Genomic DNA, 23,024 nt, shown 5'->3' on the forward strand with positions numbered 1-23,024 from the left:
GGATTTAATATGAAGGGCAAACAGCAAGGAGTGCAAAAAAGACTTTTAGATATAAATCCTAGATCTTTTTATACACCATGTGGTTGTCATAGTTTAAATTTAGTACTTTGTGATATGGCTAGTTCTTGTACTAAAGCTATATCATTTTTTGGAGTGATACAACGTATTTATTCACTATTTTCTTCTTCTACTAAACGATGGAAAATTTTGCAAGATAATATTTCTGGTCTAACTCTTAAATCATTATCACAAACACGTTGGAAAAGTCGTATTGAAAGTATTAAAACAATAAGATTTCAAGCTCCACAAATAAGAGATGCTTTATTGGAATTAGCAGAAGTTAGTGAAGATCCTAAAACTAAAAGCGAAGCTAATTGCTTAGCAACATATGAGCTTGAAAATTTTGAGTTTTTATTAGGCATGACTATTTGGTATGATATATTATTTGCTGTTAATTCAGTTAGCAAAAGTTTACAATCAACAGATATGCATATTGATGTTGCTATAGAACAATTAAAAGATCTTCTTTTTTTTTTTGAAAAATATAGAGAAGATGGATTTGCATCCGCTATGATTTCTCTAAAGAAATTGTATTTGAAATGAAAATAGAACCTAAATTTCATGATAAGCGTATCATTCGCAGAAAGAAATAATTTGATGAGAATATTGACAATGAAATAACAAAATCTCTTGAAGAATCATTTAGAATTGATTATTTCTTATATATAGTAGATCAAGCAATTTTTTCACTCCAAAATAGATTTGAACAATTTAAGATATATGAAAATATTTTTGGTTTTCTATTTAGTGGTTTTCTATTTAGATAATGATAGTTTGAAAGAATATTGTCTTAATCTTGAGTGTTCTTTAAAATATAATAACTACTCTGATATTGATGGTTTAGATTTATTTTTAGAGCTAAAAATTTTAAAAGAAATTATACAAGTGGAAGATAACAGTCCAATGGATATACTCAATCATATAAGGCGACTCGACTCTTTTCCAAATGCATATATTGCTTTTAGAATAATGTTAACAATTCCAGTAAGTGTTGCTTCGGCAAAAAGAAGTTTTTCAAAATTAAAATTAATAAAATCTTACTTAAGATCAACAATATCTCAAGAAAGATTAAATGGATTGGCTATATTATCAATTGAAAAAGAAATATTAGGAGAATTTGATTATAAAAATTTGATTAAAAATTTTGCATCTCAAAAAGTTAGAAAAATAAAATTTTAATAAAAAAATTATATAAATTTTAATTAAATAATTATATTTTAATTTTTATCTTTAGGCTTCCAAATATGTTGAGCCGTCCCCTCAGGCCTCAAAAGGCTTGCCTTCAATGTCTAAAGATGTACTTCATTCGATATACTTGGTCATTTGGAATGGTTTTACAAGACAAAAGCAAGTGTATCGCATGCCGGCTTAGGCCTTCAAATGCGGAATCTCCGACAACCCATGGTTTGTTTATCACCAGCATAACTTCACTGGGCCCAACTAGCTACTCTCATTCTCGTATAGTCGTTGGGATGATGGTCAAATAAGCCACATTGTCCCCTTTTTTTTTAAAAAAAAATAATCATATTCCATACGCAGAGAGAATGTCAGGTATAATAATTCCTCTTTTTGAAAACTAATATCATGCTTATCAAAATGTAGATGCCGCATGAATTGCCTCGGAGTGTATATCATATTTAGGTCCATCTAGCTTTTTTTTCCCCCTTCTCATTCACAATTTATGTTAAGAGAGTTTTTTTTTTTTTTTTTCCGTTTTGACTTCATGTCTGTTCTCTATTTTAGGTTTTCTGACTTGAGATCCTTTATTTTTGTAGTTTTTTCATTGGTAATGCTAGAAATCTTAAACTTGTGAAAAATTTATTGGCACATCTTATTGTTAGCATGACATCAATTAGGCCCTTGAGCATGTTAATCAAGTTATCATGCTGTAGTAATAGTCTTATGATTTTTTTTTTTTCTTTTTTGCTATGACGGAGTATTTATATAAATCTAGCGTGAATACATTCAAAAAAAATTAAAAAATAAAATATTATCAGAATGCCCTGTAACAAAGGATGCGATCCAAACCCATGAATCTATCTTATATTAAGTCTCTCTAGTGCGTAACAAGGGGGCCCGCCTGTGCCACTTTCACGCATTTCCACAAACACCTTCGCGGCTTCTGGTCCGGAGTTCTATTGTGTCCAATCTGAGATGCATTTCCTCGGTGTGGATTCCACCTTCCCATGAAAACCATCGCCGGCACAATAGTGTGGATTCGCCTTCATCTCATCTTCAACCAAGCTCACTTCCAAACGTCGAGGAGAACGTTGCCGGGGATCCACCGGAATCCGGCGAAGGCGCCCTCGAAGTGTGGGAGACAGCGGATTGAAGAAGATTCTACGACATCCCTCTGGTGATCGGCGAGGTCCGATGAACCGCGTCGCAAGATCAAGTGACCTTCTTGGATGGAATGCCAAGGGAAGACCCTTCGCTGCATTCTACGCCGATGCCATTAATTCAATGCAGCCTCGCATGATGTTGTCTCGGGCTTTCAGCAGCACGCGGGATTTTAGGCATGGATGTGAGCCAGTTTGTAAGCGATTGAGAGCTATAACATCGAATGGCTTCAAGAATGGCGACAGCCAAGGAGGAGTGTTGCTTGCCTACGGCTTAACTTGGAGGTACTCCTTCTCACTTCTGTGCTTTTTTAGCAAATTTTCTCGAAATGAATTACATTTGAGATTTAGTTGAGCATATATTCGTAGAACCTTTTAGATTTGGTAGATTGAGATGGTAACCTCGAGCATATATGGGCAATATATTTTCATGCTAGATTGTGAGTATACCGATGAGAAAAATGGGTTCACATGGATGCAAGATTAGAATTTTTATTTGCTGATGTAGATACAGTGAGGTAGGCATTGGATTTTTGTGTTGTTACTTCTCTGATAATGGTGATTGATTTGAATTCTCATCAGATGTATCTAAGAAAATCATCTGTTCTACATAGCTTGTCTGATACTATTGGGTCTGCAAATGTCTGAATCTTTTTTCTTCTATGTTGGTCTAGGATAATATTTCCATCAGGCACTTATAACAAATAATGTGCTTGTCATGTAATATTTATATAACTACAAATAAAATAAAAGAAGTGCAAAAAATTCAGCTGTTTAAGTATGTATATCATGAGCATTTGAAGACAAGCCACCTCATTGTACTTATTCGATGAATGATTTTACCCATTCAGGTAGAGGATATAGTCAAATAATTCGATCAATTATTGAAAAGGCTGTCATGCATAACTATTAAATATCAAGAATTCTTGAATAAGCTGTCCCATTTTTGTTAGGGTATAATTGATCCTGCTGCCTATGAATTTATAGATTTTTTAAACTATATCTTTTGTTTAGAACAGTCTAGATTATGCAGAGTGAGAGCAAATATTGATTTTGGAGTCCAGGTAGTTCCTTGTTTGGGGTGCACAAATTCATGGACAAAGAATTTAAAATTAAAGTTAGTCAAACTAGAGGCTCTATTATTGGTGTAGATCGCTGATCCTGATGAGATTCATCTTGTCATCCTGGTCCATAATCAGCTGGCTGGACAGAAATTCCAAGGGATGTCAGTAACAGATATAGCAATCGGACACCCTCCTACAAATGAGAAGGATATCTAAAATACTTTAATATTCCAGCTACGTCATAAGCAGATGCATATTCCAATGGAAATCTGTAATCTCTCTACACATACAATGAACACTGCCCATGTATTTGATTTATTCTATTAGTGCAATAATGTTACTAAATGCATCATTATCATCTCTATTGATGTCTGCCCTTATAGGTTAACCTAAAACTACCTATATGATGTGGCAACCTAGCAAATTTCTCCCTTGACTTGTTAGATACGTAAGAGGCTAGTTCGGACCTCTTATTTGGTTATACTTACACTAAAGTTGATTGCGTATGCTGTGATCATAAAGCATAGATGGATGCTCCGGTTGGAGGTTACATTGACTTTGTCACTGAAAGGAGGAGATGGAAGGAAAGAAATCGTTAGTGCATTGTTGACTACTTGACTGCTTTTGGCAGGACTTGAGGGATGAGCCACATCAAATCAAAATTGTTGCCAGTTGACCAATAAAAGTCCACATTGAAATCAGATGATTCATAGACTGATTCAATCTTATGTATGCTTGAAATGATATTGGTGCTTTTTTCATATCACAGTTCAGGCAAAAAGTATCATGAGGATTTTATGTTAGACTGGTTCAATGTTTAGGTACTCTTTGTAAAACCTATTTTATAACTAATTACAGTGCTTTTTTCATATTGATATCAGATCATTCATAGACTGATTCATAGACCAATAAAAGTCCACATTGATATTAGATGATTCATAGATTGATTCAATCTTATGTATTCTTGAAATGATATTGGTGCTTTTTTCATGTCACAGTTCAGGCAAAAGTATCATGAGGATTTTATGTTAGACTAATTCAATGTTTAGGTACTCTTTGTACAACCGATTTTATAACTAATTACAGTGCTTTTTTCATATTGATATCAGATGATTCATAGACTGATTCATAGACCAATAAAAGTCCATATTGATATCAGATGATTCATAGACTGATTCAATCTTAAATATGCTTGAAATGATATTAGTGCTTTTTTCATATCAAAGTTCAGGCAAAAAGTATCATGAGGATTTTATGTGAGACTAATCCAATGTTTAGGTGCTCTTTGTAAAACCTATTTTGTAAGTAATTGCAGTCTATATTCTGAAAATTGAGGTTTATGACAAACTAGTTTTCTCTATTTTTTGTATAATCTGCTTATGCATAACATCAGCTTGTAAAGTGATTTATTCCAGTAAAGCTCATTGAGAACAAATGATGTGTACTTGCGAGAGACGAACATTCTTCCAGTAAAAATAATTAATTTTTACCATAAAACTTAGCGCTGTAGGTAGAAATATTGCTAATGCTAAGCTGAAGCATGAACGGAGGCAATTTATCTGCCTAAATGTGATGATCTCTTGAGTTCTAAAATTTGATGTCTAGAGTAATGGTTGTATGATAACATTGCATTCTTTTGATAGATGTTGGCCATTAACTCTGAAGTAGTTCCAATTGTTATGTGAGTGTATAATCAGTTCTCTCTTTTTGGAATATAATTTGCTGACTTGGATTTATTTAGAACTACTAACCAGCCGCTGAGAACTAGTGCAAGGTGAGATGCTGTCATTCATGAGGCCTCACATTTAAACAAGAAGCTGTGCTTATATACGGGCATTCCATTAGTAGATGCATTCTTTAGTGGGAATTCTCCATCCCCTCTACATCTTAAACGTCAACCTCCTTCCATTATGTAAGGGTTCTGTCAGTGTAATCATGCAATTAAATGCTTTTTGTTGGATATAGTTCTTGATAATTCTTGTATTCACCTATAGTTCATGCAATGGATGTGCATACTTGCTTCCAGAACACTTTCTTGCTAAGATAACTTCCTATGACATTAAACACCTAGGACTCCTGTGCATAATCCTTCAAAAATCATGCACATTTCCTGAAGCCCACTAAGGCCAAACACTGAATAAACAGCAACATTATTACTCAGTTACAAAAGCTTTTGTTAATTTCTTTATGGTGTATGCTCGGAGGTTTCATTAATTTGATAATCACTCGTAAAAGCTTTCGCCAAATAAAAGATGTTGGACAAATGCTCGTAGGATGGCCGTTACTTGGAGGAAATCATTATTGAGGAGCAGAGCATCCAGATATAACCCAATGCAGTTCTTCACCGTGTCAAATTCCTCTATGAGCTGCTATATGGAGCACAGGTAAAGAAATCTGTAGTCCATCATTTGGGAGATGCTGATAGGTGTTCTTGCAACGAGTGGCAGCCATCGGTCTCTGAGATAGATGATGGAGCAGCTTTATATCCAAGCGGTATGGTGCTGTGTGGTACAAAAACAAAAAGGTGCACCGTAGAAGTTTCCAACTCGGAACCTAAAACCAAGGGACCAGCATCCTAGAAGCCCAACAGAAGCTAGCTAAACCCCAACAATATTACGGAGCAACATAGAATATAGGTAAGTTGTTTGATCATATTCATGCAAGCTCGGTCTTCATTATTCTAAGTTGTGACAACACGGATAAAGAGAGCATATAAGTGTGCACCTCAGCGGAGAATGGGTAACTAGTTAAGAGTGCTGCATGCTTTCTTCTTCTTCTTCTTCTTCATCTCCCACCTCTTCCCTCATCCTGTTCTTCCCCTCCCTACCATAAGCCCAACTGCAAACAAGGAAGTAGAAGAAATCAACTACACCCATCAATGTAAGGACCCAATAGTAGTAGTCATAGTGGCCCTTGTTTAGATTGGTTGAAAGCCACCCCCTTCCATTACTTCCGGTTGTCCTCGTCACAATCTTCAAGACCAAAACTCCTAGCAGATTTGCTAATCCTGCCCCTAACGTCCAGAAAGCTACCCCAAAGCTTGCCATACTGCTGGGTAGCTCGGTGTAGTAGAACTCGATCTGGGAGATGACGCTGAAGGCCTCGGCCAAGCCAGAAAGGCAATGCTGCGGCACGAGCCACATCGCTGACATGGCGACCACCCCATTCATATCGTCCGCCAACCCTTGCTCGATTGCTTTCCTCCGCCGGATGGCCTCCACGATTGCAGCCACCCCGGTTGATACGGTTGATATTATTATGCCGATCCCCATGCGCTGTTTGAGGCTAAATGCGCGTGGTCTCCTGGTGATCTTTTCCAGCACGGGAACGATGAAACGGTCGTAGCTACCTGACCATACCGTCAGAGTGAGGATGCCGAACACACCGAAGGAGCCTGCAGGGATTTCAAACTTTGAGAAGATGTGTCGATCCATTGTTTTTGCCTGCAGCACAGGGAAGCCTTGATTGAGGACCAAGGGGACCATGATCCCTGATGACCAGAGGGGGATCACCCTCATCACTGACTTGAGACCCTCTACTTGCTCCACGGTGCACAGATTCCATGGCTTTGAAGTTGATCCATCAATGTTCAACTGCTCGGTAGGATTTTGTATAATGCATGCTTTGTTAAAGAACCTACAAAAGTTCCAAAGTTGTTCATCATATATTTATTAATAGTCTAAAATTTGTTACGAGACCTGAGGTACTTGCAATATATTGAGTTGTTTTCGAGAGAAACCAGGCGAAGGTCCATGTTCAAACACTGGGTGTTGTATCCCCATGTATTTTTACTTCAAATGTTGGACCTCGCAGCTATTCTTCCACCAAAATACTAATAAAAAGCAAATAGAGGATGATGAAGATTTTAGTACCTCAGCTTATCCGAGGGAACCGTGAGTTTGGAGTCTGTCTCGTGATAATAACTTGCATTTGAAGTCTTGGGTGGCAAAACTAGATTCCTGTGTTTCAGACTCACGAAAACCACTTGCAGCAAACCGGTAAACATACTCTTTTCAGCCTTCATATTGATGTAGAGAGAGGAGGCCACCACGAACAAGATAGTAGCTAATAGTATAAGCGCCAGTGGAACAGCATAGCCCACCTTCCATCCAAAATGATCTTGTATGGCCACAATGACAGTTGATCCGACCATGAATGAGAACCCGACCGATGCATAATACCAGTTGAAGTAAGTCTGAAGGATCTTCTGCTTCTCAGGGCCCTTCCTCTGGCTGAACTGGTCTGCACCAAAGGCTATAGAACATGGCCTAACACCACCTTCTCCAATGCCCAGGAGAGCAAAGCCACAGAAGAGCAGGGCAAGCTGGGATGGGGTTGGGGACTGGCAAGCAGAGGCACAAGCAGGGGGCTTAGCTCCTGGCAGCATTGCAGTCAACCAAACAAGAATAGTCCCCTTTCAAAAGGACATTTCATATGATTAATACCGTACAATTGTTATCAAATGAATTGATCAAGAAAGTAAAAAAGGCCATAATATGTCCCAGTTGCTTCACGACATGACAACTAGCAAATTTGAAAGTAACGAAAAAGGTCAATTGAGAAACTCTAAACCACCGACTGATCAACATTTCTAACGCAAGACACGGGGGAGCCTCAAAGTTCAGATTTACAGGAGAAAGCATGAGGATAAGAAAGAGATAGCTTGACAATTAATTGAATAACCTGGATAATTCAGAGGTAATTTTCTATCTGAGTCTGCTTCAATTTCTTTTCTTTTGTTTTGGAAAAAGGTCTAGGTCTGCATTGGATTTCATTTAGAAGTTCCAGTTGCTAGGAAGAGAATGCTGAAAAAAGTAATAACGCGACTCCTAAAAAGTTGAAGCGTGGGCCAACTCCAGTGTCATCCATCTTCTAGCTCTTCTTTCTGTTGTCAAAACTACAGCTACAACAGCTGGGAAACATATTTGGTTGCCCAATGATAAGTGAAGAAGTTTGCACTCAATTGCATGGGAGTATCTAACTTAGAGGAGAGATCTGTGAAGAATTGGAACCATATATCCAACGATGCACAAACTTGAAAATTTATGAAACTGTTAGGCCGGAGTCGTCCCGAAAGCAAAATATACAAATAGATTGGAGGAGGGTTATGAAGAAAAGGTTCCCCTTTGCCACAAAGTTACTGCTTAATATTGATGCTGATCTGAAAGAGTGGAGTCTTGGGCAAGTGGGTAATTAATGTTAATTCCATATCCTAATGGCAGTTGGCTTAGTGGTATCTGTATCCCTAGACCTGCTACCAAATATAAAAAAAAGGAAGAGACGGCTTTCTTACAAGGAGGCATGCAACAGATCCAATCAAGATCACTCGGTAGCGACCACAGTAGGAATCAGCTAAGAAAGCTCCAAATACTGGTAGGATAGATGCTACCGCTCCATATATAAATAGAACACTCTGTCCGGCTGCAGCTCCCATGTGGTAAGTATCTCTAAGGTAGATCATCATATTGGCCATTACTCCCTGGCCAGAGACTTTTTCAAAGATTTCATTTGCTGCACAAGGAGAGGTGGATACTATTAGCATTGACTCGACATAACTTTTGGATCCTTTCCTAGCATAACACCACATAGATCTTACTTCTGTGCTTTAATTAATTAAATGAATCAAACAAACATGGTGCAGCCCCCATAGATTGTAGCACAAACGGTGCCCACTGGTTGAGTTGGTAAAGTCACTACTGGATGATAGACATATTACCTCAATAATGAAGATAAATGATCTAAAGTAATCCAATCACAAGCGAGTTAGCAATCTACTTCACCCATAGACAGGCATCAACACGACCATATCCATAAACACAAGAATTACACATATGCTTTTATTTTGTGACCAAAGTCTTGGAGCAAGGAAGGTCCTCCGCCTGCCACAAGACTATTCTACAGAAGTTCATGCATGTTAATACTAATGGAGAAATGGCATATGGAGAGGTCATCACCCATGATGAATGGCAATGTCTTGATACCACCCTTCTCTCTTGAGTTCTGCTGATTGGAATCCATCTTTTCCTACTAGCCAAGATGCCCAGGAAGAACAGCAAAGGATGACTAAAGGAGTAGAACAGGAGAAAGAGGTTCCTTTTCTCCTAGTGCATTATCCTTGCTATTTGTAGTATGGCTAATTGGCTTACAGCTCATCTGACCGTTTCACTTATTTGTGGCAGTAGTGACCATTGTTGTTAGCACTAGTGTGTGACCCGCGCTATGCGGACGGGGTTCACCATGTATCAAAATAAAAATTTAAAATATTTTATTAATATATATATATTTTTATATAATATAATATATAATATTTTTATTAACTTATGAACTTACGTACTTGTTAATCTTCGTCTAACATAATTTTTTTATCTAAATTAAAAATATGAGTATCAAAAAATTTTATTAGAGTATTGATGAATTAAGTTCCATAACAAAATATGAATTAAAATGGTTGAAAAAATAATTCATAATTTTAAATATTTTATATTTTATATTTTATATTTAAATATTAAATATTATTATTTTTTTAAAATCTATATTGATCCTATTTGCACACTCTAAAAATATATAATCATTCAATATAAAGTAACTGGTACTTAACAATGGTACAATAAATAGCTACGTACATTATGTATAAGACATCAAATATCATCCTTATTTAGAACTTTATTTTTAATTTTAAAATTTTATTTAAAATTATCATCAAGATAGTAATAAATTTTTTAACTACTGATAGTAAAATGATAAAATAATAGTGACAGAATTACCTCGATTGCTTGAAACTTTTTATCTGATTGAGATGAATCTAAACTTTCTTATTTAGCTACTCCAAGCCTCCCACCAAGTTGTGACTCCTGCAAATGAAAAAAGCGAACAGAAAAAGCAAAGAAAAAATAGGAAAAAAACAAGTGAAAAATCAATGAAAACAAAAAAAAGAAAAAAAATAAAAAGACAAGATCTTTTCCCGCATTGATTTAAAATTTATTTTAGTACAAACTAAATATTATAAAAATAATAACGTATTCTTGAAACATAATAAAAATTTAATAACAAAAAAAAAAAAGATTCATAGTCTTACCTGGTCTATGTGATCAATAACTTCATTATATTGAACCTCGATTTCATATATTGATTTAAGTAATTCTAATTTTTTCATAATTTCTTCCAAATTTTTACATGATAAAATTTCAACAATGTCTATTTATGAAATTATAATTAAGAGACAATTAATAAAAAATAAATCTTAAATATATTTTAAAATATTTAAAGGTCTATAAACTAAAATTACTAAAAATATCTTAAAAAATTTTAAAATTTGATATATTTTTTTCTTAAACCCATCTAACATTATATACATCATGTCTCTTTAGAATAATATTTTATTTTGATCTAAAAATTTATTTTAATGAAGTTAAAAAGCTAAATATAATAGAAGAAAAAAATCATCTGAATAATTAAATACTCTACTGTTAAGTGATATGAGCCAACATAACTAAATCAACAAATCACATAAGAACATGAAAAAAAAAGTACTCAATTAATTTACTCGAATAATAAATGATATAATATAATAAATTTTAATAAAATAAAAAGACAACACTATTTGATCTAATAGAATTTAGCGACCGTCCATCATGCCCATGAAAATAAAAAAATCTCAAATAAAAATTAATACTAATATTATTCTTATCAGTCCATATTAAACATATCTTAAATCCTGCTAACCAAAAGATTTATAATTAAATATCAATAATATAAAATAAATAATAAAATAAGTGCAGCTATAAAATATAAAAAGATAATTACAATAACAATCAATATAAAATAAGACGTATAAGTTAAATTTAGAAAATATTCTAATAAAGATACCAATAATAAGACAATAAAATTATTCATTATACTATAAAATATATAATAATAATAATAATAATAATAATAATAATAATAATTAATATAAAATAAGATAATATTATTTGATTTGATCTGATGGATCAATTCAAATCTTAAAACATATTATTTTAAAAAAATAATAAAATTATTATTTTTAAAAAATAAATTAGTATGTTATTATTTTTAAAATTAAAAAATAATATATTATTATTTTTAAATAATAATAAATTATTATTTTAAAAAATAATATATTATTATTTCACCTAAAAATATGAAAAAATGCTTAATTTACTTAATAATAAATAATATAATAAAATAAATTTTAATAAAATAAAAGTTAAAAATTTTATAATTTTTAAATTATTAATAAACTAATGTGGAGCAAAATATAATGAGTACCTTCTTAAAGATATCTACTCAATAGATAGATCCAAAACTATAAAATCATACTAAAAAGATAGTTATAACTCACTTTTTTTAACAAAAAAATATATCTGTATCATAAATATTATTTTTATTATTAAAAAAATCTATTGAGATAGTAGAAAAATTTATAATTTTAAAATTAAATTTATACTAATAAATTTTTCTATCATCATTTAATTACCTTTAAGCTGTTTAATCTGAAAATCGAATTAACACCAAGATAATAATAAATTTTTTAATTACTAAATAACAGTAAAAAATAATTTATAAAAAATAATAGATTTCAATAAATTTTATTGAGAAAGAGAAAAAGCTACCTTGTCTGCTTCAAGCCTCCCATCCGATTGAGATGGATTTAAACTTTTCTATTTGATTACTCCAAGCCTCCCATCTGATTGAGACTTTTACGAAAAAAAAATTAAAAAAAAAATTAAAAAAATATACAAAAATGAATAAAAATAAAAAAAATAAAAAATTAAAAGATAAGATATTTTTTTGCATAGATTTAAAATTTATTTTTTTCACGAATCAAAAGCTATAAAAGTAATAATATATTCTTGAAATATAATAAAAAAATTAATATAAAAAAATAGCAATGAGATTCACAGTCTTACCTACTAAGTGCAATCGATAACTTCGTTATGTTGTATAGAATTTCAAATTCGTATATTAAATCTCAATTTCGTTATGCTGCATTGAACTCTCCTCCCAAAATCTAGAAGCTGTCAGATTTGTACCGACATCATTTTATTAAGCTAATGAGGAAATACAAAGCATAATGAATGATCAAACAAACTAACAAAAAAAAAATATGTAACTCACCTTTCATGGCTCAATTCTTTGAGTTTTTTCTCGAGCAAACTGATGAAACAATAAAAAAATAATAATTAAAAAAATAATCAGTAAGAAATAATATCAGTAACCATACCTTGCTTTGAGCGAATGAGTTTGTAGTCAGAGTAGGATCATGTAATTTTTTTTTGTTCCCCATCAATATCATATAATTTTTAGCATCATATGAGAAACCTAATTCAATTTCTCATCAGCTATATAGGAGAATCGCTGTTTTAGTAACAATAGTCTTCCGTTCTTTATTTTATAACATCATTTGAGAAGAAGATCAGTCGAAGGATTTAGACACAGTTGTTGGCGCAATGCAATAGCCTTACTATCCCTAAAAAGAATTTTGAAGTACAACTATCATTGTGGTGTAGCAGCCTTCCAGTGCCCATGAACTTGGACAAAGATTGCTGCTAGAATTTAGCGGCCATCCATTATATCCATAAAAATAAAAAAATTTCAAATAAAAATTAATACTAATATTATTCTTATCGGTCAATATTACACATGTCTTAAATTTTGCTTACCAAGAGATTTATAATTAAATACCAACAATATGGAATAAATAACAAAATAATTACAGCTATAAAATATAAAAAAATAATTACAATAACAATCAATATAAAATAAGATGATATTATAAGTTAAATTTAGAAAATATCCTAACAAAGATACCAACAATAAGGCATTAAAATTATTTATTATACTATAAAGTATAAAAATATAATTATAATAACAATCAATATAAAATAAGACGGCACTATTTGATCTGATCCTGTGGATCGATGCAGATCTCGAAACATATTATTTTTAAAAAATAATAAAAATATTAATTTTTTTAAAAATAAATTAGAATGTTATTATTTTTAAAATTTAAAATAATATATTATTATTATTTTTATAATATTTTATTTTTTTAAATAATATTTTTTTAAAATATTATTTTTATCTCTTATCCCTCCCCCACTTTTTTTTAAAATATTATTTTTTTCTAATTTTTTAAAATACTACTTTATTATTATATAAAAAAATAATATTATTATTTTAAATATTTTTTTAAAAAATTTTATTTTTGTCTCTTATCCCTCACCTGCTTTTCTTTTTTAAAATATTATTTTTTTTAATTTTTTAAAATATTACTTTATTATTATTTAAAAATAATATTTTAAATAATCATTAATAAAAAATAATAATATTTTTTTCTTTTTTTCTCTCCTCTCTAAATATTTTTTTCTTTTTTTTCTTTCTTTCCCTTTTGCCCTTCTCTTTCCTTCCCTTCCTCCTGTTGGCTCCCCCCACCCTCCGCCCCCACCACATGAGGCTCAGGTCACTGTTGTTCGTGCCACCCCTACTGTGGATCCGCCCCACCACCGTCCGCACCGCATCTAGCTTCGTGTGACCACCAAACCCCCTCTCCTCCCCCAACTCCGATGCCACCAACCCCCTTCCCCTCCTTCGGGTCCAACGCCATCAACCCCCCTCGCCTCCCGTCCTTGGCCCCAGATGCCTCCCACGCCTACCCCACCCCCTCCAATCTCCTTTAGGTGCTTTCCTTTTTACAGATCTCCTTTTTTTTTTCTTTTTTTACTTCATCCCTTTTCCGAACCTTTCATTTTTTTTTGCCTTTCCTTTGTTTTCGCTGATTTTTTCTATATTTTTCTTCTTACTTCCTCTATTTTTTTTTTCATTCTTTGGTGTCTAAGAAATCTCGATCTCCCTCAGCTACCATCTCCTTCCCACAGATCTTTGAAGAACCCCCTAATCAGAACCTAAGAAACCCCGATCTCCCTTAGATGCTATCCTTTCCACAGATCTCTGAAAAAAAGATCTTCGGAAGCGTTTGAAGCAAACAAAAAAAAAAAAAAGGAGATCTAGGGGAAGGAAAGCACCTGCAGGAGATTTTGGGGGGACCCAATGTCGGTGAGGATCGAGAGGAAAAATCCCCTAACCAAAACTTAAGAAACCCCGATCTCCTTCAGATGCTGTCCTTTCCACAGATCTTCGAAAAAAAAAACACTCTGAAAGGGTTCGAAGGAAAAAGAAATAAAAAGAGGAAAAAATGTGGAAAGGAAAGCACCTAAGGAAGATGAGGGCAAGGCCGACGCCGATGACGATGGAGATGAAGGCGATGGCAAACACCGACGGGAGGTGGCGGCATGGAGAGCAGGACAGTGATGGAAAGGGGAGAGGGGTTGGGGAGGACAGAGTGACGACAGAGACCCACAGAGAGAGAGAAAAAAAGTCTTCGACAAAGTTCGAAGAAAGTCCACAGTATACCGAGCAAAAAGAAAAAAAAAATACGAAGAGAAAGCCGGTGGACTACCACATGGCGCATTGAATATCTGACAAATGTCACGTTGAGAAAGTCCTGATCTTAACTTTAATATATAGGAAAGATGTTATTAACTTTGTGGATGGATTTTCTTCCTCTGTACCAATAGCGCGAGTGAGAAAAAAGTATAAACCTTCCAAATTAGCTTGCATGCCCTTTGTATCACTAAAATGAATGGGACCACAGCAACAATATTCTCCATGTTATGAAGAAATCTTTGGCTTCTTCATGATATATATATATATATATATATATATATATATATATCATAAATCCCATATGGTTCCGATAAATCTCTAAATGGTTGATGAAGAATTACTCTATTGTGAATTATTTTTTATATGAATTCTGTGATTTACTCACAAATTACTTATGACTAATTGAATCAGCTTTCATGCATTACAAACGAGTGATGCTACATTTGTTTCTTTTGATACATTTCTGCTGTTGTTTGAATATCTCACATGCTTTCATCAAAAAAAAAAAAAAATCACATGCTTGCTTTCAAGAGAATAATGCGGCACAATTTTCAGTTATCTTGCACCACCTTTTTTTTTTAATTTTTATTTCTTCTATATTTTTTGCTATCCCTCTCGTGGGTCATGAAAGTTGTGACTATCAGTGGGATTGTCTTTGTGGGACCAAATTACGTCACTCGAAACCAAATATGGCTGGCAAGTCCCGAAAGCTTTTCAAGTACGAGTTGGATGCTAGTTTTATCCATCTACCATGCACCGAAGCAAGTGGCAAAAACCAAAGGTCTTACATGGACAGATTCATTGGAATGAAACATATGCTCTCGACTTCTGATCGGAAATGATTGACGATGATCACCCGTGCAAGTTGCCGAGTCGGTCGCCCTGGATCCACATCTGGTGCGGCTTCACCAAGTCGTCTGAGCGCATCTCAAAAAAAAGGAGGCTCACCGGGTCGGCGGATCACTTCCACAACAATACACTAATCTTTTTCAAGCCCTCTTGATTTCATTCCTTCTCTGGTACCGGTAACATCCTTCCATCTACCTGTCACTGCGTAGGGAACGCAAAGCAGCACATGGTAGCCCGCATGGGTGGCCATTCTATCAAACAACACCATGGCTTTTCTCACAGGCAATTCATGCCGTGGCCACAGAGAGAGAGAGAGAGAGAGAGAGATCCTCCATGCTGCAAGATCCCCCTCTCCGTCCCTTCAAACGTCTCTTTCAATCGGCCACCACGTTCCGTTCTGGCAAGGACCACATCGCGCGCTTTGCCGAGCCCAATTCCCCAGGCCTTGATCACGAGCACCGAACCCACCGACGCGTTCCCCCGCGCGGGACTTGGCCGAGTTCCCTCTGGAGGCCGTGGACCGGTTCGGGTCCACCCATCGCCCTGCATCCAGACGAGCACCTGGAGCCGCGTGAAAAGGTGAGGCGGAGTTTCAAGCGGAGAGTCCTCGGTCTCGGTCGGGCGATTCATCGAGCAGCTAGTGGGCGAGTGCCGGGAGGTCGCTGGCGGTGACGAGTGCGGAGGCAACACAAGGGATCAGCAGAAAGGCCGGACGGAGAGACGGAGACGGCGAGGGTGGGTGAACTCGTATGCCGAGGAGGCCGGCGCGGAGGAGGCGGCCAAGGAGGCCGATTGTAGACGTGTTTACGGGCTGAACGGCCTGCCCGTCCCACTCGAGCCCGAAGTCTTTAACAAAAAGTGGGCAGGGCCGAAGGTGAGACAACCTAAATGGACCTGAAAAATGTCGCCGAGATTGAAGTCCGGCCCGAGTGTGGCTCGGCCCGATCTTTTTTATTTTATTTTATTTATATTATTTGTTTTTGTTCGATGTGCTTATAGACTTACTTGATAATATTTGCTTATATATGAATTTAATAGAATGATATACATGTTGTACATTATTGGCAATATTTTTTTTAATTATATATTTAGTATTTTTTTAAAAAAATATTTTAATTAGTTTAGTATTTTTAGTGATTTTTAAGAAGAAAACTAAAGATGGTCATACAGCTCTAGGCTGGCCCCAAGCTGGGACCGAGGAAACCCCGAGCTTGGGTCCAAAAGACAGGTCGGGCAGGGCCCAGGTTTTTAGTTTAACCTTTAGACATTTCTCCTCTCATCAAAGCGCTGGGCATACTACTTTGAGAGTCATGCTAGTTGCAAGGCTGTGGGCGGGGCATATCTGCCACGAGCTTCTCCGAACAAGGTTTTATATCTTTATATAATAATCAGAAGGGTTTCCTCATCCCTCAACGTCCAACTTCTTACACCAACTCCCTGTGCCGGCGAACTCAATTAGCAGGAGCCCAAACAAGAATTGCTATCTCGCAGAATTGAACCCAGCTATAAAGCGGCAAGGGACACCATCATTTGAAATAAAGTTCCATGGCACCAAAGATTTTCAATTGTGGATTTATAATTATTATAATAGTCATTACATTATTTTAAGCACCTCCCCAATTGTATTTCATATATAGTAACTTTATCATTTTCACTTATGCCTTTCTCTAAATAAAAATATCTTTCAGAATTCAGTTTTTCCATCACGATTCCTCTCAAAAGTGGTTCTATGGTCCAAAATGTAATAGTTTTAATCCAATCAAAAGTTAAGAGAAAGACAATTATGACAATATTATCACTTTTTTTTTTTTGTTAGAATAATGTTATAATGGCCACTGTAACAAAAAATATTTTAATAAAAATTTCAGATCCTACATTTCAATTGGGGCCACTGTAACATCCTCAGGCATTATTTAAAACCTTGGCTCCATCTATTAATCTTTGCTGGTCTTAGTTTAGTCCCTCTCTCTTCGAAAAGAACGAAGAAAAATAGATTAAAAATATGTAAGCATCTGCGTCAAGGAGCTTATTTTTTTGAAGTTAGTGCACAAGAAGTATAATTACTAAATCTTAAAACTATCACTAATTAATCAAGTACTCATCCACATAAATCTTGACTTTTGAGCTCCTCAGTCTAAAGTTAGGCCCAAAATCTTTTACCAACCATGTCAAAGTCTCATATACTAAACAGTACACACATCGAGGAAATGCACACTTCTTGATGAAGTGCAAATCAGACGTCTAACATACATCAAAGCAAACACATAGAAACTTCTTGTCTACATTTTTTTCTTTTTGACATTTGAAAGTTACAAGCAAATAGGCACTTGCAATGCAAGTTTTATTTTCTAAAGGAGTGCATATAAAAATTTATTTTGTCTCCCTATTTTATTTTTTTACTAAATTATGAATTACATTATATACAAATAAGAAACTAAATAAAACTAAAAACAAGGCTATGTTTGAAGGTTACTGGAATGACAGTAACGATCATGTGTTTCTTTTTAAAAATTGTAGATTTCCAAGGCTAAATTTTTTTAATAAGATATTTGATTGTTGAAATAGGAACTTTGAAAAATGAGAAAGTAATATTAGATAATAAAGGATGTTGCAGGGTGTACATGGTATAGGCTTTGAGTAATCATTTGTTTTTTTCAAAACATTTGGTATTAAAAGAAAAAAATCTAAAAGGCTGCTAGTTCTTAGGATATCTTTCAAAGCATATGTAGAAGGCTACAGGTAATCAGGGAATATTGGTTCTGACCTAGCTACATGCAGAATCCTACAACTATTTCCCTTTGGCTTGAAAGGAAAAAAAGACAATAAATGCTGCTAAGGATATTCTAGGGGATCTATCTCTCCATTGCTTGCCATCAATCATTTGACATAAATGATGAAAGAATAATACCAGACACTTCGGGAAACACCACTCAAAATTTGATCATGCAACCTCCCAATGCAGGAGGCAGGCTGCAACCTCTGGGCTATGATCATGCTTGAATATGGACAGGCTATTTCTATAGACAACAGATCTGCATGTGGCCCATTTGATCCATGCTTTTTTATCCAACATGCAACTAACAAACTATTAATCAACCTTTACATGAATATAAAATAATGCCAATATTAACATTGACATGCTGTTCCTACTATTGCTTCAAATTAAGCAAGTTCAGAGAGGCCTTTCAGTGAAGCTCAATGACTTGCTTACAACAAATCAAGGAGATGAGATTGGACTCCTGTGTTGATTAAGGAGAGTCTAAAACCATCTCCTGATGCTTACATTACCAGAATTATACATGCAGTAGGATTGTAAGGAAGAGGGTTCTGAATCATGAAAGTATAAGAATCCTGCCATCTTGATTTAAAGTAGATGCCATTCATTTAAATGCATATATAGCATCATGAGCAATCAGCCTTTGGTTTAGCAGAGTGACCGCTCATGATGGTATATCCACCATTAAGCCCAACCATGCTGCGAATTTGGTGCAGTCTATCGAAAACCCCCACCGAAAGTGGGAGCCCAGTAATCCGCTCCATTGTCACCGCCAACATGCAAAGTGAAGGATACTGGAACCAGGCACAATCCTCTACTCCTCAAGTCCTTCTTTGGTTCATCATCAGCATCCTGATGTTATGGATGATGCAACAAAAAAAAAAAAAAAAAACTCTTTAGTATCTATTGTGGCAAGGATATCATTAACAGGCAATCATAACCATTGATTAATTGATTGACAAAGCTACTTTACAGCTACTAAATGGTACTTGATCGGCTGCTCCCCTTCTCTTTATATCATTTAATAACAGTCCAAGGGAACATAACAGAGAGGGGGATTAGGAATATCACAGATCATGGTTTCTACACTATTTTAAAGTAGCCCTAAATGCTGCAAAGGTGAAACTTTGTTCTTCCAACAACTTCTGGTTGCAGAAAAAAGCAGTATATGGGGTTTCGGTTACAAGATTAATTAAGTTCGTTTTTTAAGTGGTCTTGGATCCAATGAAGCATACTTATTGGCAGGTTCTTCGTGTAATATACTACTCCGTTCCTCCTTTCCCCTCAAAAAATGTAACAAAAAACGACTAATTTCTCACTTCAGAGCTCATAAGAAGGAGCTTGCTATGGGCATGCTTCTTTTCTTTCTAATATTTGATGCAAAAGATGGGGAGACCCATCATGCATGTGTATAAAACTTGCAAACTTAGAAAATTAGCAATCTTAGTTTCAGTTGGTGATGTTGGATGCCTGGCTGTTAGAGATAGAGATAGATAGACACACACACACACACACACATATATATATATATATAGAGAGAGAGAGAGAAGGCATGGTAGCATTGGGAACAAGGAATTAGAAAGGATTTTTTTTTTGGGTACATGAGAAAGGATGGTATTTATAGTTACTTACAGACTGCCTCATGTTCCTCGTTCCACTACCCAAGTACGGGGAGCTCAGAGCCTGCATGAAAGGAAGGGATAACAAGTTGGTAAGGAGTATAAGACCTAAAACACATGAGAATACATGATCCCATTGAAGATAATGCACTAAACAGCACACAGGTGGTTATCCCCTGGTTTGCTCAGGAAAAAAAGAAAGAAAAGAGAAGACAACATGTTGCGAATGTAACAGCTTTTACTGCGTGCTCTTAAACAGTCTCGAAACGGTATTCAAGTTTAGTTCTCTTTCTCTCTGCCACTCACAACACGCACACAAACTCAAACACAAACACACTCATACACACACACACACATACAGAGAGAGAGAGAGAGAGACCTCAATTTGACTCTGGAGGAATCTGATATAGCCAATGGCTTCTAGTAGTACAGACGCAGTGTCAGTCTGCAAAAGGAGCCCCCATGTCAGATCTTTATTCGAACACCAAAAGAAAAGAGAATAGGAAAGAAAAATTTATATAAGATATGGGCAACGAATAAAAAATTGTTAAGTGGTATTGTCATCAAATAGATCTATAATAGCCGTATATATAGGCAAATGTAATACCTTCCCGAATGGAGAAACTAGCTGATGAAGAGCTGTGATCCTATCTCCTAACTTCTCCTTCCTCACCTGAAATAAAGAAGTATAAACCCCTTTAATGTACATGATATATATGAATTGCTAATTATATTAACATCAGTTTTAATGTCTATCATTTCTTTAAGTCGATTGAGCATGATACCAAAATAAGTAGCACACCATTCAGTGGAGGGGGGGGGGGGGGGGGGGGGGGGAGTTGGGGTGGGGGGAAGGAACCTTGAAAGGGGATTGTGCTGAGGAGGCTTGAACTCGGGCCTTCTTGAAAGCTGCACCAGTTGTGCTGTTGCACTTGAGAAAAACCAAAAAAGGAAGAAAGGTGAGGACCCATATGTGGCTCTGAGAACCCTACTTAAGATGACAATCAAGATATATGAAAGCATGTAGTTCCGCAATGATTGCACTGTAGCCTTTCCTAGATATGCAGCATGGCCATTTCTCGGGGGCATTATATATATATATATATATAAGATTTTAGCATAGATTAAAATCAAAAAGTCTACTAAACCTAAACAAAATCAGTCCTACTATATTCCGAGCAATCACGAGCCCAATTTATAATGGAAATAAATATCTGCATTTTGTAGCAGACAGAACAATGGAATTTTTTTGAGGAAAACAAAACAACAAAAGTAAGCACAGATGAATCAAGATAACATTGTAATCGGTATTTATAATAGTATCAATGATGATAATTACCAAAACGAATTAAGAAGTCTGAAGATACATATATTTTCCTCTCTCACCTCGGATGAATGGTCTGGATGGAGATGCTTTTTTTCTGCTTTGGTGCTTGAGAAGTCCAGCATGTTTCTGCTGAAATTTGTGATACAAGATCTGGGAGAGGAAGTTGGCAGGACCTGGCTCCAAGGAGACCTAGGCGCCTGAATCTCTTCATTCCCGTGGCTGTACAGATATCCACCCTCAGAGGTCTCTTGTTTTACATCAACCATTTGTGTACTTGCTGATGGGTATAACACCTGATCTTCCCAATTATCCACACTACTCTTGGCTCGGAAAGGAGTGAAGCTGCACCTGCCTTCTTCCTCCATTAATCCTCCCCTGCAAGTTGCAACTTAATCTACATATAAATATCCAGCAAAAGCTGCAGATATCATAAATTTGGAGGTGAAATAAAGTAAAAATGTGTGTGAGTGACCAAGTGTATGTGTGTGAGTGACTGAGTGCGCGCGCGCGCGAGACAGAGAGAGAGAGAGAGAGAGGGAGGAGGAAATTTAATGAGCATATACAAAGTTATGCATAAAGTTAACCTTATGAAACCTAATAAAGTGTTTTGTAAATCTAATTTCCCTACAAGAATACCATGTAAAATTACATGAAAATATGAGTTAACTTGAGTAGTAGGTGAATTGCTACATGTAATCTCAACAAAAAAAATAAATAAATAAATTCTAGAAGTTTTATACATATGTAGGAGAACAAGAGGGAGGGAGGGAGGGGCGGGGAAGGGGGGGGGGAGAGAGAGATTACAGCAACAGTTGACTCCATGACTCAGGAAGATACTGATTATCATGCCAGGAGATCATGGGGAGAAAATTAGATGGCTGCGAGTCTTGAGGAAACACTGAGGAAGAAGATGATGAGGAGGAGGAGGTGGAAGAAGAGGGTAAGAGAAAGGATGTTTGTTGAGCAGGTGGCCTCAGGTTATTCATGTTCCACCAGGTAGGGCTTCCCCCCATCATCTGCTGCACTAGAGAGCTCTCAAAAACTCCTCTATTCATGCCTGAAACCTTGATGTCTTTAGCTCTTGTTCCTCTTTCCACCCTTTTCCGCCACTTCTCTGGAGTCAATATATGGTGATTCTTTTGCTCCTTCAGATGAAGTTTGGGAGATGAAACGGGCCTTCCTTTAGAGAAACCTGGTTACGGGGATGGGGAGCCTCTTGTTTTGTATACGCTTTCTTCCCCCATCCTTTCTTTATTATTTTTTTCCTTGCTTTCCTTTTTTTCTCCTCTCGCTCCTTTTTTTTTTTTTTTTTTGCTGCTTTTGCTTTATCACAAAGTGGGGACAGGAAAGGTGATGCCAGGGTTTCAGTCTAAAAGGAACGTTTCTGGGAAGTGCTTCGTTCTTAATTTGGGTAGAAACTAGGGTTAGGGTTAGGGTTATAGATAGCATTTCTTTGCTCTTCTTTAATTATTCCATTTGATCTAATGGGAATGAGAAATGACAAGGCGTGAGGTCGCCACAACGGAA

At 35.6% G+C, this 23,024-nt stretch overlaps 2 protein-coding genes and 1 long non-coding RNA gene across 10 annotated transcripts; 1 reads left to right on the forward strand and 2 right to left on the reverse strand.

Moving 5' to 3' along the window:
- Positions 1-1,428: 1,428 nt before the first annotated feature.
- Positions 1,429-5,491, forward strand: LOC140855817 (uncharacterized). The gene is made up of 2 exons (XR_012139146.1): positions 1,429-2,684; positions 3,991-5,491. It is a non-coding gene; the product is annotated as an uncharacterized lncRNA (long non-coding RNA).
- A 435-nt stretch (positions 5,492-5,926) lies between these two features.
- Positions 5,927-14,846, reverse strand: LOC105044467 (protein NRT1/ PTR FAMILY 1.1). 8 transcript variants are annotated; one of them, XM_073252808.1, is made up of 8 exons: positions 14,694-14,842; positions 14,506-14,615; positions 12,599-12,637; positions 12,391-12,498; positions 10,228-10,314; positions 8,757-8,974; positions 7,336-7,877; positions 5,927-7,099 (listed from the first exon to the last, which is right to left on the reverse strand). In XM_073252808.1, exons 6-8 carry the CDS (start codon positions 8,934-8,936, stop codon positions 6,211-6,213), a joined length of 1,611 nt encoding a protein of 536 aa, XP_073108909.1. In that variant the 5' UTR covers positions 8,937-8,974; positions 10,228-10,314; positions 12,391-12,498; positions 12,599-12,637; positions 14,506-14,615; positions 14,694-14,842; the 3' UTR covers positions 5,927-6,210. The 8 variants fall into 8 exon arrangements, with proteins under 8 accessions (XP_073108909.1, XP_073108908.1, XP_073108910.1 ...); XM_073252807.1 differs by lacking the exon at positions 14,506-14,615 and having other exon boundaries at positions 14,694-14,845; XM_073252809.1 differs by lacking the exon at positions 12,391-12,498.
- Positions 14,847-18,885: 4,039 nt separating this feature from the next.
- On the reverse strand, positions 18,886-22,788 carry LOC105044480 (transcription factor bHLH68). The gene is made up of 7 exons (XM_010922403.4): positions 22,302-22,788; positions 21,557-21,872; positions 21,030-21,101; positions 20,778-20,843; positions 20,550-20,615; positions 20,184-20,234; positions 18,886-19,403 (listed from the first exon to the last, which is right to left on the reverse strand). The coding sequence occupies exons 1-7, from the start codon at positions 22,550-22,552 to the stop codon at positions 19,269-19,271; spliced, it is 957 nt and encodes a 318-aa protein (XP_010920705.1). The 5' UTR covers positions 22,553-22,788; the 3' UTR covers positions 18,886-19,268.
- Between the last annotated feature and the right edge of the window lie 236 nt (positions 22,789-23,024).

The sequence above is a fragment of the Elaeis guineensis genome, chromosome 2, assembly GCF_000442705.2.
Source record: "Elaeis guineensis isolate ETL-2024a chromosome 2, EG11, whole genome shotgun sequence".
Classification (NCBI taxonomy): Eukaryota; Viridiplantae; Streptophyta; class Magnoliopsida; order Arecales; family Arecaceae; genus Elaeis; species Elaeis guineensis.

What these genes read in the sequence shown, in the direction of transcription:
- LOC105044467 (XM_010922386.3), bottom strand. Translation starts at nt 9,481, where the DNA reads ATGGATTCCAATCAGCAGAACTCAAGAGAGAAGGGTGGTATCAAGACA. An exon ending in GACATTGCCATTCATCATGG is followed by an intron (nt 8,975 to 9,417) that starts GTGATGACCTCT and finishes CTCCTTGTGCAG; the next exon opens with CAAATGAAATCTTTGAAAAA. An exon ending in GTTCCCTCGGATAAGCTGAG is followed by an intron (nt 7,100 to 7,335) that starts GTACTAAAATCT and finishes GAACTTTTGTAG; the next exon opens with GTTCTTTAACAAAGCATGCA.
- LOC105044480 (XM_010922403.4), bottom strand. Translation starts at nt 22,552, where the DNA reads ATGAATAGAGGAGTTTTTGAGAGCTCTCTAGTGCAGCAGATGATGGGG. An exon ending in ATCCAGACCATTCATCCGAG is followed by an intron (nt 21,102 to 21,556) that starts GTGAGAGAGGAA and finishes GTTTTTCTCAAG; the next exon opens with TGCAACAGCACAACTGGTGC. An exon ending in TAGTTTCTCCATTCGGGAAG is followed by an intron (nt 20,616 to 20,777) that starts GTATTACATTTG and finishes CTCCTTTTGCAG; the next exon opens with ACTGACACTGCGTCTGTACT.